The 15,144-nt window shown below is 32.2% G+C and overlaps 1 protein-coding gene across 2 annotated transcripts in view; it reads left to right on the forward strand.

The window, feature by feature from the left end:
• The window catches only part of LOC110994652 (protocadherin Fat 4), a 37,820-nt gene extending 31,336 nt beyond the window's left edge, over window positions 1-6,484 (forward strand). For both annotated transcript variants that reach the window (XM_022261443.2, XM_045630527.1), the window contains 4 exons: window positions 486-674; window positions 4,118-4,386; window positions 5,111-5,296; window positions 5,687-6,484. In XM_022261443.2, coding sequence (XP_022117135.2) covers window positions 486-674; window positions 4,118-4,386; window positions 5,111-5,296; window positions 5,687-6,134 — 1,092 coding nt within the window. In that variant the 3' untranslated portion in view covers window positions 6,135-6,484. The remainder of the gene's footprint in view (window positions 1-485; window positions 675-4,117; window positions 4,387-5,110; window positions 5,297-5,686) is intronic.
• Window positions 6,485-15,144: the final 8,660 nt, after the last annotated feature.

Here is a 15,144-nt window from a genome sequence, read left to right on the forward strand (position 1 = left end):
AAAGTGCTTCTAATTGTACATTTACTGCCAGTTCTCAAATCAAGGGCGTAAACCGGATGAAGTGGCATTAAACTCTCCGCCTCTTTTTGATCGCCAAGTTTTTGTTATACACAATTATTATAGTGCTGCAACCATTAAACAATGCTCCACATGACATCTTAAGTAATTAATAATAATTACGACGATTTGTCCTCTATCAGCAGGAGGAATGGTGAAATAGGAGCACGCACTTACATTCATGTGGTAACAACACGCAAATATTTCATAGACAAGTAGATCATCACCTTTCTGCCGAATTTCTTCAGCATGTTTTCCTCTACCGTACAAGCAAGTGATAGATGCGCACAATATAAAAGTCGCACACTGAAACCACGAGTTCGTTTGTTCGTAGGAGTATCTATTAAGTAAAAAATTCTGTATGTATTTAGTCTCGGCGCGTACATTAGTCAATGCCTCTCGCTAACTTATTAATAACATTATTACAGGCAACGGATGCAGATATAGAAGAGAATGCATTACTACGGTATATGAGTTCGGATGAGAGGTTCGTAGTATCTCCAACATCTGGTTCCGTTCATTTGAGGAATCGTGTTACTTTGGAAGATAATACTCGGCTAGTGGTGGACGCTGTTGATCGAAATGGTACTGGGCTTAAAGGGTCTGTGGAAATTATGGTAAGAAAAGTTTTTTTCTCTCCCACAGTTTCCTATATGTATGTGTGTATTCCATATTGCCGGTTAACATACAAATGTATGTCGGCAATACATATTTTTTTTAAATTGAATAATAATACTAAATTTAATTACAATTTATGTATGTACATTGTTTATGACACAATCTTTCAAATGATTTTTAGCAATCGTGGTAGGCAATGCTGGCATATAAACTTCAAAAGTTGTGGCATGCCTTGGAGAAGGCTTTTACGCGTGGTGTCTCCATATAAAAATTAACAGAAAAATGAAAGAAATCAGTAGCGCTACATCCTCATTCGGTCTTGGCCTCAAATTTCTGAATCTGTTTCATGATCATTTTTAAATAAAATAGGTAAGTAGGTGATCAGCCTCTAAGCCTGACACACGTCGTCGTTTTTTTGGGGCGAAGACATATCGGTTTCCTCACGATGTTTTCCTTCACCGTTCGACCAAATGTTAAATGCGCACTTAGAAAGAAAGTGGTGAACAGCCGGGGATCGAACTTACAACCTCAGGTATGAGAGTCGCATGCTGAAGCCACTAGGCCAACACTGCTTCTAGTTCTAATGAATACAACATTTTATTTTACTTACTGATGTTAATATATTGTGTTGTATTTGTATAGAATAAAGCTATATTATAATTATTAAGTTTGGTAACAATTTAACCGGATTGATTCATGATCCTGGTACACGGTTGCACGCGGACCTAAGCCAATGAACACAGCTCTTTATACGGGCTATTATTTTGTAGAAATTTTAGAGTTATTCCTGAAGCAATTAGATTCGTGTAACTGATTTGGTATTACTTCGGTGGTGAACAAAGTGAGGGGCTATTGATACTTTGTTAAAGGTCCATCCGTACTGATATTATTAGATGATGAGCTTGGCACATGTTGCATAGGACCTGTCGGTTTCCATACAATTAATGCCGTACGAACCAGTGTTAATAGCGTGTACTTATGGAAAGAAAAGACTTGTACAGTCGGAATTCGAGCGCACGATCTATGGATTGAGAGTCGTACGCATAGGCTTAGGCTATACTAAGACTACTATACGTTTTGAAGGGAAACCACTGCACCAACTATAGTGGGAATAATAAGGAATGTATTATACTTTTTTGGTTTACGATTGAATAAATTTTGTTGAATTTACCAAACCTTCCAATGTTAATAGGGACGTAAGAAGTTTGTATCCAATTACACAGCTGAGTCCAGTTTCGAATAAATCAGAATATAAAATATTTAATACAAAAATTCGAATAAAATCTACAAGAAATGTGGGTCACTTGGTTATTTATGAGCTACTTATTACGCCGAACGGCTCCCAGAGTTCAACAGACATAAATTAAATTCATAAAACTATTTAATAGAGGTCAATTATTTATCCCACTTTCATACAAGTTTTTATGAAAATTGGATATGATAAAGTCAAAGTTCTAATGTTCCTACGCCACTTCAACTTTCTGGTAATAAAAAAGGTCCTCCTTTGTGCGATAACTTCCATAGCTTTCCGATACATAAATCGCAACTGTTTTTCTGAAATACTTGTTGGCTTGCAGAACAGCTGTTGTGTTACCGGGGTCAAACATACATACAATGCAATAAAGGAATCGGGTTGTACATTCTCGTATATTTTGTTAAATGTTTCAAAATTGAACCTTCTAAAACCTATTTCTGTTTCTTTTGCGAGTAATTGAATTTTCCTGCAACGATATTTTCGCAGAATTGCAACAATTTATTATGTGTAGTAGTCGCATGAGTCAAACAAAAAAAAATCATTCGTTATTTAAAAGTCCATTTCTGTAAATTTTTCGTGCCAATAGCCATTAAGGATGTGAACTTGCACCAAACCAGTCTCACGAGGTTTGGGTCTCTGGTGACATCTTATATCCTGTTTGTACCAATTATTACTGTTAGACTCGTGGAAAATCCGCCGTCACGTAGCTATGATAGCATCTATGTGTCATAGACCCAAAACTGTGTTTTTCCATATTACAAACGAACGCCCAAGTTCTATGTTCAAAATGTCAACCGTTCTATAGAGCTGAGAGTCTATGACATGGCTTTTATTAACTGTGGAATTTAAAACAGAGTTTATGGCTGATTGTACTTCTAAATAATCTGAATGAACCTATCGTAACTATGCGTTGTTATAAGTACTTATCAAAAAGAATTCTTTAAACTTAATATTAATAAGATGAAGATTCTCATTTGTATATACACCCGATTTGTTATAAACACGATTAACAAATCTAATTCTATTCATAACACTAATCAAGGGACGATGGAACGGAAAAATTCAACTTGCAAGGAACTCTATGCAACTCCTATTATGTTCTAATGTTATATAATGCTTGCAATGCAGAAAAAACTACAATGTTCAGTATCATTTATTATATTCATTCCCTAACGAACTAATTTATTAGCTACATATTTTTTCCTGATTGCAAAACTAACATGTACAAAACTATACACTTTTCAAAGTCGCTTTGTATATCAACAAACCGTTAATACATTAGCGTTATTTAAAATAAATCATTGCTGTTTCAACACTGTAACATGCGATAAAGGCTTAATAAATTAAAGGCACTAATTAAAGAGTCTTTTAAATCTGACAAAATAACGGTACTCGACCCCAAATCTTTGAAGTATCTTTTAATAATGTAAACTTCAGAGAGTATTGTTTACTATCCAGTCGACCTTAACTGTTTACATAATATTATTTATTTACTGCTGACATTGTTCATCGTTTTAGGCACTGACCATACATATCTTGGGTGCTGCCAATTCTGTCTGTATTGCCTTGTAATCGTTATATTATGTTTTTGTCCGCACCTACTATTATTATATCTATTCACCTACGTTCTAATATTAATGTGTAATAAAACATGTAATCAGTTTTTAATTCTTATGTGTGGCCTTTTTGGTGTGGTTATAAAAGTAAATAGATATATATATATGTGTCGCAGCCAACTAGCATAATTAGCCGTTCAATTAATAGCCTAGCTTTGTAACTAAACGGCGCCGTATAACTAGCGACCTGTAAGATATTCAGCTGTAGCGTTTGTTACAACATTTAATAAACTCGCTAATGCTTTGGCTATTCATACGATAGAGTAGATGAAACATATGAAATTAAAAATATTGCTTTTAAAATTAAATTGGTTGAGTCAAATTCAAATTATTATAGTCAAGTACAATGGAAAATTGTACTCTTCCATTGTACTTGTTGTTTTTCATTAAACTTTTGAAGCACTTTATGAATACTAGCGGCCTATCTCGATTCTCGGCTTCACACTACTACTACATTTATATTTCGGAAATAAATAGGTTACAGGGATAAAGGAGATAATTATAATCTGTCCAGTAATTTTCAATTTAATTCCAAATATAATAAATAATTAATTATAAAAGTAATTCACAGGTTCGGTTATTAGATAGAAATCAGATAGCCGTTGTAACAGTTCCAAGTAGATTTCTTGACGATGAATCAACAATACTGGATGAGCTGACTAACGCTGTTGGATATGATGTAAAACCACTTCGCACTACCGTAATTTCGGAAAGCCGTTATGACAACGAAGGAGACAAATCAAGGGAGCGACGTGATGTAAATACAAATGGAGCCTCGCTAAGACTTTATGTTTATGGCCTAAAACAGCGTGAACCTGTTGATGTCACACAACTCACTGAGTAAGTTTTTAATTAAAATACCAACAGCCTAACTGCCTTAATATCTTAAGTAGAAAGTGTTCAAAATAGTACGTAGACATGAATGTTTAGGGTACCTGATGAAGCTGGACTATCTTTAGGGTTCGGCCCAAGTTTTTTATTTATTTATTACAAAAATACATACATTATCCTTACAGACTGTATAGTATACAATACGATAATGTCGAAAATCAATTAATAAACTATAATAAAGTGCATATATAATATTAAACACATATACACAATATCGCTACTGTGAATTCACTTTGCGAACTTACAAATATGTCGATAGTGTAGGAGACAGCATTCAGTAGGCGTAACGTTCTGGATAACCTGGGATTTTGTAAGTTTTTCGTGATGATTCTAAATATGCAAGCGTTTGCCTGACGTCCGTCGATTTTGAGGTCATGCCGGTTTTTTCATGTTTTCCTCCGCACCACAAGTTGGTACATATTTGAGCACAGCCGCGATTCAAACGCAACGACATTAGGGTTGAGAAGAGTAGACTAATACCAACTCTAGACGAAGAAAGAAATATCTATAATTAAAAAGCTGGAGTTCGAACATACGACCTCAATGTTAAGTAGGGTAACATAATAGCAATACATTCTCATTATATATATTTTTTATTAACCTCTATAGTTAACAGTTACACAACTATTTTGTTGGTGGTTAAACTACTTTAACTAAAACTAGATTTTTACAGTGATCTTCGTAACACCATGGTAACGGTCAGCTTGGCCCGTGTCCTATCACTGGAAGATCATCTAGATGAACTTCAGATATGTCCTGCTTTTGAACGTGAGATTGGATTGTTAGCGGCAACTATAGTACTAGCAGTGTTACTTCTTATCATAATTCTAGTTTTCGGGGTATGGTTCTACTTGCGAAGGTATGTCTTTCACAGAAAATAATTGTACCGTGTTATTAAAAAATGTCATATTTTAACCAAGACACTTTGAACATAGGAATCAGACGAAACATTCCTCATCTATTATGCAATGATTTTTAAAATCTAAATGTAACTTCAGTAACTAGGTCCTAAATATTCTTGAGAAATATCTACAGTTTCGTCACCAAATTAATTAATGTACTGTACTGGTGTAACTTTACTGGTATAACTCTTTTAAAAACTTTTCTTGTCAAAGAAATTAAATAATGTGAATGTAAAATCAAACTCTACTGACATCGATGTACGTATGTACATACTGTATAGTATTATGATAATCTCTAACAGTACTCTTTAAAGAGTTTAGTAACATATTCAAATATTATTTTACAGGAAAATAGCGAACGACTACGACCAATTCAGTGACCAAAATAGTTTGCGTTCACGAAACGATTCTGTCGAATCACCAAAGGTGGAACCTGTCTTTACAACACCAAGGCTTATAGGAATAGAGGAACTACGAAAAAGTGAAAAAAAGCTTCAAGAACGTCTCGATGCTCCCAAAGAAGTACCAGAAAAGGCATCTTCGAAAAATGTAGAGAAAACTGAAGCAATAATTAATGTTTCTGAACCTGATTCAAAATGGCCGATTGTAATTCAATCAATCGACAAGTTAAAAGATAACACAGATGAGTCTGATGATGATGAATTTGGGGAAAAGGTACGTCCAAGAAGAAAATCAGTTGTCACGTTTAACGAAAATGTCGAGAAAATTATACATCTTGAAGATGTGTCGGTGGATGATAACTCAGAGGCAGATGTTGAAGTTCACAAATTTTAAATTATTGTACACTTTTTTGTAATGAATTTAGAATTATAAATTGTATTAAAGAGCAAAAAATATAAGGTTTAATTGTGAGACCTAAATCTGAAATTGTAATAAATTTACGATTTTAAAACTAGATTATATTTTAAATGGCGTAACCGGTTTATGAGTTCACTAAAATGTTTCGTGGATTTCGACATGAAAAAATCGACGAGAGGAAACACCTCTTAGAATACAAAATAATGATAAAACCACAAACAATTATACGTAATAAAACGTTTAGATCAGTTGCAACAGGAGGACCTTCGTCTAGACAATATGATGAAAATTGGCTAAAAGAAATCATATAAACAATATGTATAGCATTAAAATCAAAACTAAATATAAAATAATACAAGAATAAATGAAATTATTATTTATTGGCATTACAATGCTGTCCTTCAAACTTCATAAAAGACACACACACCTACCTGAGTAAAACGCATTCAAAATATTTATTTATTACTACTATACTAAATCTGCGACAGTAATTTCATAATTTATTTTTTGTCTAAAACTTAATGAATAATTGTAAAAACAAACTTCATTATTTCAAAATTATTAAATTATTATTTTTACAATCTAATACAATACATTTTGTACGGGAACATTATTATCCTCACCGTTTCTTGAGAAAAATGTAAGTATTATACACATGGCCAAAACCCAAACTTTGTTTGAGCCAATGTCCTCTTTATAGCTGCTATATAGATATAATCGGAGAAGTGAATAAAATTAAATTTAACTGTCTTGTCTCTTAGTAGGTGGCAAATGTGCCAAAATTTACGATATTTATGGTCAACATTCTAGGTTAATTTCTAGATTTAATATAAATTATTAAAATCAGCTATTTAATATTTTAAATTCCATAAATAATAATGTTGGTGTGCTAAAATAAATAAAAGGCTTTTAAAATAGGAGAGATATTTTAACAAGTAATGTTATTCTTTGTTATTAGGTATATATATATATATATATTTACGATATTTATGGTCAACATTCTAGGTTAATTTCTAGATTTAATATAAATTATTAAAATCAGCTATTTAATATTTTAAATTCCATAAATAATAATGTTGGTGTGCTAAAATAAATAAAAGGCTTTTAAAATAGGAGAGATATTTTAACAAGTAATGTTATTCTTTGTTATTAGGTATATATATATATATATATATATATATATATATATATAGGTCTGTGGGCAGTGTTTCCATTCAGGGTGCGACTCTCATCCGAGGTTAGGATAGGTTCGATCCGCAGTTTTCCATTATTAGACTTTCGGTCTTAGTGCACATCTAACACCTGGAACTTTATACGTTCAGAAAAACATCGTGACCTGCCTAATTTATGCTGACCTTATTTACGCTTGGTTCTGTTATCTACAACCAGCTTAAAGTACGCCGAGAATTCTCGCTTGTAATGTACTTACTTCATAAAACATGGTAAAGGTAAAACTTCAAGTTACCTGATGGGTACGTTAGAAAGCCACATCGACCTTCTGAAAAGTTCACATATCTTTCGGTGTATTATTTTTTCGGTGAATTACATATGTTAACGAACCTCTTTTATTTCATTTGAGTGACCTGACAAAAGTTCTATTTTAGTGCCTATATAAGTTAATTTCCTATATTTTTAATATGTATGTTTGTTTTTCTAGTTAATATATTTTGTTTGTTTTTTCTTTGTTTCGTCTAAATTTAAAAAATAAATTTAAAAAATGCCTTAAATCCGAAACTCGACGACATATCTTGTGTCACATGTGTGCGAAAGGTGATCACTTACTTGTTTAGTACTAAAAATTGAACTCGTTCGTACGATGAAGAATATGCAGAAGGCTGAGGATCAGACTATGGACTTATTATAATAACCAACAACTCAAAATATAACTAATGACTAAGTTAAAAATATATCAAAAACCTCAATTCAAGTAGCCATAAAAATTAAAATCAAAATTTTTTAGATTTAAACTCTAAGGATATTAATAAAAATCCATAATTAAAATGAGGTTAACGGAAATACAATGTAAGCGTAAATCTGAGAAAATATATTTAATCTGTCTGTATGTATCCTATTTATATAAAATTTGTTCATAATAGATACTTTTTTTATAATTCTGTCGAGAGCTTTTCCTAATGTTTTGCTTTGTTAGACGCAATTGTAGTAATTTTCATGTTTTTTTACACCCATAATATTTCGTAAGATGCGAATTTTCTGTTTTTACAGAAAGGCAGTTTATTAATCAGTCTAAACTTTACCTATATTCCAGTATTAATAGTTAAATCGTGTACCTGTTTTGTCGATTAATGGTAAATATTTATTGTTAATAGAAATTGAGTATACGGCTACCGACCCGTTCTTTTGGCAAAACAGGTTCAATTATAATCACATAATTTGTCTGTGTAATTGTAAAAGGACATAACTAGTCACCATTTATGGCGTTTTATGGACATGACCGCTCCTTAAGCCTCATAAAAGTACCGTAAAAAAGATAGAGATAATTCGTAACACTTTACTACTGCCTGGAGTGACGGAAAATGTCCATTAAGATTTCATAGCCATTTTATTTTCCCATAAAATGCATAAAACCTCGTTATTCAAATACTCCTTGGAATATTGGAATATCCAGGCAAATGCTGTAAAGAACCTAATCCTGCACCCAGCTTCTTTCTCTTAAATTGTATTTCAATTTAATGACTTTAATTCTACTTTATTGTAGTGTCACGAACTGTTTTTAAATTCACTTGAAATTAATACTAATAAAATTAATACTAAAGTTGAAACTAAAAAATATTATTACGGTTTAAATGGTTGGGTTTCCTTAACTAACCATTGATATTATTGATCTTCAGAATTCCGAAGAATCAGATACAAAATCTTCAAGAAATCGCATATGTGAAATTTAGCTCCTTTTCTTTTTTTAAATTTAGCCACTTTCTGCCAATTTTATTCCGTTATTTTATACTTCATACAAACACAATTCTTGGTTCAGTTATTAACTAATCGATAGAGGACATCACATATAGGTATAGTACGTTTGTTAGACTTCAAGAATCCATCAATATCGGTCCAATCCAACATTTCATAAAAGTTTCCATAGTAAATCCTCGCAAACTCGTCCGGTCTACTTCCAGCAAGACTTAAAGACATCTGAGATCATTCAAAAAGCAACCAAAAGCTAAAAACATTATAAACGTGAATCACGAATAAAGATTAACTTACCTGTATCGATTAATATGTATGAATCCTCGAAAATATTCTTAAATTGAATTATAAAAAGACAATAAATTTCGACAAAAATGTTCAACACCGCTAGCTGTCGTCTAAACAATTTCGATCCGGACCCGTCTTACAGTTACTCCCAACGGCAAAAAATTATGTTATACAAGGCGCGGAGAGATCAAAGGATAAATGTACTTTAAATGTAATAAAAATAAGTACAATAGATAAGATTATCTATTTAATTGTTTCGACATGTTTTACAAATAATAAAATACATATTCGACATATGAACTAATCTGTGTAAAGTCTACAGAAGCGTTATTCCTGAGTGATGACATATTTGTGTGCGTTTAATATTTGTGGTTTCCGGTTCCCACAGCCAGCTTAATATTTATAATTAAATCCTGACCAATAAAATAAAAAACCTGCTTGCAGTCGCTAAATGAACTATAGTAGCAACACTAGGTATACACATACAAATTTTCATGACATTTGACACATTATTTATTAAGTCCTTTAGACTTTCTTTCAAATATTTAGACAAATACTTAGTTATATTGTAAATATTTTATCTTAACTGTTTATTCATATTTAAAGCATTTATCTGACAACAAGCATATAACGCACAATTGAGTCGAATCCGTACCACACTTTGACAGAGGATGACAATGACAATCAATAATGTTACCATTTGATGAAATTAGTTTCAATACAAAACCGCACTATGGCGAGGTTTTATTATTTTTATTGTTTTAGCATACCATTTTTTTTAACCTTTTAGTTCTGAACAGATTCTTTTACATCTCAGATAATAAAACTAAAAATGTAACCTGATTAGCTTCCCAATTCATGATCACGTTCTGTGCTTCAGTACTAGTTCTTGTTGCCTTGGTTTGTAGGAGCCTAGAGATATTCACTTGTTTTTTTTATATACTTTCATATACTAATAGTGTAATTATTGTAATATTATTACCTACATACATTACTGGTAATATGCTTGTATTGAGAGAAACGGGATCCCAAAATAAAAGCCGCAACAGAGTCACTCTGGTGTACACTTGTAAAATCATATAACTTGGAGGTCCAGGCTATAAAAGTTTTAGGTTGAAAAGCATAGAAGTACCTTTTTCAATCAATATCATGCACAGTTATATCTATACTTCTAACTACACTTCAAATTTTGATACATAATTTACTTTTATAACCAATATTAAACTTAAATATATTTTAAAATGCACGTTGAACTCGTGAAACTTTATTTTTTGTTCTCTTATTAATTCCTTAATAAAGGAATCATAATTGCTTTATTACATTCAAAATATAATTGTTTAAATCAATGTTATGTTTTATTGTATTTAATTTTGTGTAGATTTTGCTTATCTTAAGCATGAGTATTTATCAAAGTTATGTCAGTCACGCCAGCTGGCACTAAGTGGCTTTGTAACTATAATATAATTTAAGGCCATATAAAGCCTTTACTAAGATGGTTTGAAATTTTGAAGCATGTGCAAATACTATAATAAAGTTTATTACAAACTTTATATAGTCAGGACTCTGTCACAGACGTCCTAGATACAAATGTTTAAAACCAAAGGAATAAAAATATTGTTTTAAGAGAAATATAACTAAAGAAGTACGAAAGATCTTTTTTTTTTCGTGAATTTGGTGTTACTAAACAAATTATTATTAATACATATAAGCAAATGGTTAATTTGGCGATTATCAAATCACTTATAAAGGAAATTTTCTGAAAAAACAAACGCATGGTTTTTGATTCCTTCGCCATGCGAACAAGACGAAGCGAAGCGAAGAGCCCCTAGAACGTTATCCAAATAATGCAACCCAGCCGCAGCAGAAGACTAGAAGAACCTTTGACGGTGAGCAAATGGCAGTGTTTCATCAATTAGTCTCCTTGCCCGCCTTTTCACATCTCGTTGCTCGCATCCAATGAGTATTAATGTATCTTTCATCAATGATAGATTTATCTTTAACATTTAACATTTATCGTATCTTTTAAAAAACTAAGTAGACTGTTACGATTCTATCAAAAAAACAATCATTACACTAATGTACGGTTCATGGGTCATCAGGATGCTTAAAATAACAGATTATTTTAGTTTAACTGTATATACCACTCGTAACAATAGAATATAAGATAAATAATGAAATGCTAATTGCTATGTAACGAATGAATGTAATGTAAAAGTCGGAGAGAATGCTTACTATATACTCTATATAGGCTATACTCCCAGGGCTAACTCCGACGATATAGGTAATCACCACGCTTATAAAACTAAGAAGTGAGTGAGCAAAATGTACAGTCTAGGCTCGTTAACTCATATAATTATCAGTCATAATCTCAAAAATGACTCTAAAAACGCCTTTTAACGTATCTTTTATTTATTTATTTCGTAATCCTACAGCTAACATAAATTATATATAATTACAAACAAATTCGCTGAAAATATAGCTACTATAAAATTTTTATATATTATATATTATAAAGATTATTTAAATTCGCATTTGTAAATACTATAAAAATATTTACTAAAGGGAATTGAAATAATTGTGATTTAATTTATTAAACTAAGCCTAATTTGGTTGTGCAGTGCGATGGTGTAAAAGTGTGGGTATGTACGTGATGTTGTGTATATGGGGTGTGCTCATGATGTAGGTGATTTTGCGCTATGGATATTCTTAATATACTTTTTAACTACATTCCGCGATAACCTAAACAAGTCAAAGCTTAAATAGTGGTCATTGTATGTCCGGGCAGCGCGATGCAAAACTTTTACGTTTACTTAAATATTTCTTTGTTTTTCTCTACAAGAAACATGATGTCATCTAATGTAACTTCTATCCGATGAAGATATAATTAATATGCCCTGACCTATATGACCTTTCTAAGCGAGAACCGTTCTCTTTTTAAAGTACAACAACCTTTGTATTAACGTAATGAAGAATATTTTTAATCTTAGCATTTTAGTCTTAATTTTATTAAATTTAAATTAATTTATTCAGTGCTAGTAGCCCCTTATTATTTGTGAGTGGGTTAATCTTAAAAAAATGGTCGCTTGATTTTCAACAATATATTGAGACTGTCGAAGTATATTTGATTCCTCACCGAGTTAAGTAAATATTTCTTTTCAACATGCGACTCTCATCCTTCTGGTCGTAGGTTCGATCCACGGCTGGAGAGAAAAAAAAATTTTCTATGTGCGAATTTAACATTCGCACAAACGGTGAAAGAAAATATCGTCAGGCACATGAGGCTGATCACCTACTTCCCTATTAGATTAACAAATTATTTGAAATAAATATGGAAATCTGAGGGCCATTTAATCAAAATTATTAGTCAAAGATGTTTAATTTTAGTGTACTTAGGGAAACTCATCCTCATCATTGATTTCCCCATGTAAATTGTTAACGAATGAAAAATCTATTATAAGTCTAAACTTTAATATCTTCTGTATTCATATGAGCGTTGAGAATTGAGTAAGAAGGAATTTCCAACTATTCATAATATAACATTACCTAGATGTGTAATGCTGAGTAATATTTGCCTATTCAACAAAGGTATTATGAAATCTAGTAGTAGGTATTATAAAGGTAAATGTATCGTTTATTAAAAAATACACATAAGAATAAAATACAAGACTTACAATTTTCTTAACCAACATAATAATAATTATTAAAAAGTAATAAATAGAAAATGACTGACATGGCCTTTGAAGCTTGCAGCATTTCCTCGATACTTATTTATTGAAAAGATGAAAAGCACCAGCTATTGGGTTACCAGTACCTCCCAGGCGCCAACTTAAATCTTTAACTAGAACCAGCAGAAGGAATTCTCTTTTATATAGTTACATAAAAGTTAAGTTACTTACGAGATTCCAGTTATAAGTTTTTTTTATTTTTTGTTTATAGAACAGGGGGCAAACGGGCAGGAGGCTCACCTGATGTTAAGTCATGCCGCCGCCCATAGACACTCTCGATGCCACAGGGCTCGTGAGTGCGTTGCCGGCCTTTTAAGAATTTGTACGCTCTTTTCTTGAAGTTGCAGTGTAAACGTTGCAATTTGCAGGTTTAAACATTAAGAAATCACTTCGACATAAGTATTTATTTTTGGAAATCCAATTTGTAAACAATATTTACCCTAACATGAATCAAATCAAATCAAAAATAATTTATTCATAAAGGTAATATAATGGACACTTATGAACGTCAAAAAAAAATAGAAAAAAAAGGAAAAGAAAAAAAAATAGTTAAACAATTTGTTAAACTATAATTATTTAACGGAAGTTTTGTAAAACCAAGATATTGGATAGGATCTCTTAGAATATTCTATCGAAGCAAAGTTGACAGTTAAATTTCAGAACATCTGAGAAACCACAAAAGCGTATCGATCTTTTGTTCAGTTTTCACTATTCCAATACGTTTCAGTTTCAGGTCATGGTATGAAAAAATGCTATTGAATTTAGGAACCTAATTCAAATTGAACTCATCAATATCTGAACGGGTTTGTTTTAAGAAAGCTCACGGTAAGCCCCCAGTAGTCTATCTTCAGACTACATCTTTGACCTGAAAGTCGTCATTTAAATTCTAAGCACGTTTGCGCATTGATGTTTTGTAAATAAAAACTTTCAAAAAGAAACATTAAGGGTAAATAAATATTCGTGTAACCTCGTTTGAAAATAAACCTTTTTAAATATAGTTCCTGTCCAAGACGCCATCTATATGGGATATTTCAATAAATAGCTGATCGACTGAGTAATAAAATATTTTTATTATATTGACGTTTTAAAAATTATTCAACATAGGATTTTAACATGGTATGAACATTTAAGACCAGCAAATCAACTAATTTTGTGCCTATGTTAGTTTCATTTAAGACTGAGTTCCGTCAAGTACAGATACCGGTAAACATCTTGAACAAATGTTCCTTGCGCAGAAAGGCTTTTTAGGTCCCTTTTTAGGATAGAATGACGTGTCGATCGCGTGATTGGTAAATCAGTGTAAAGTAAATCAATAAGTCTGTTTCTGAATCTATTTAATGATCATTTTTGAAATCTAATAATCAAGTAGGTGATCAGCCTCCAGTGCCTGACACGTCGTCGACTTTTTGGGTCTAAGATATGTCGGTATCGTCACGATGTTTTCCTTCACCGTTCGAGCAAATGTTAAATGTGCAGATAGAAAGAAAGTCCATTGGCACAGCCCGGGATCGAACCTACGACCTCAGATATGAAAGTCGCACGCTGAAGCCACTAGGCCAACACTGCTCAAATCAATCAGTCACGTTTGTGTCCCAAGCTGCGATACGATTAGCAAACTTTCCCCCACTCCCTTGTTAAATGCTCAAGAAGTTTGCCGGTATCTGTATACGATACGATAACGTCAGTTTTGACAGCTTAAACGCTTCCCCTTAATATGTCACGGAAGCGCTACACAAATTCACATACACGTTACATAACATGATTTTTACATTAACTATTTAATTTTTTGATATCTTGCTAAAAATGCAGCCGTTATAACAAAATATGTTTATATAGTTTCATTTTCTTAATAATTGCATCTCATGTAACAATTTTTGAGATCCTTCTGCTATAGGCCTTAAAAGGCTTAATTAGCTTCCAATAATCCTAGTGTGTTCAGCAAGGCAGGATGGAACCTCACTGTAGGTAATAAAGAACAACGCCGGCCCCACATTTGCATCTCTGGGTGGGAGCTCCCCAGTACCAGCTCCTTCTTCTGTGCCGTATTCAAC

The sequence above is a fragment of the Pieris rapae genome, chromosome 12, assembly GCF_905147795.1.
Source record: "Pieris rapae chromosome 12, ilPieRapa1.1, whole genome shotgun sequence".
Classification (NCBI taxonomy): domain Eukaryota; kingdom Metazoa; phylum Arthropoda; class Insecta; order Lepidoptera; family Pieridae; genus Pieris; species Pieris rapae.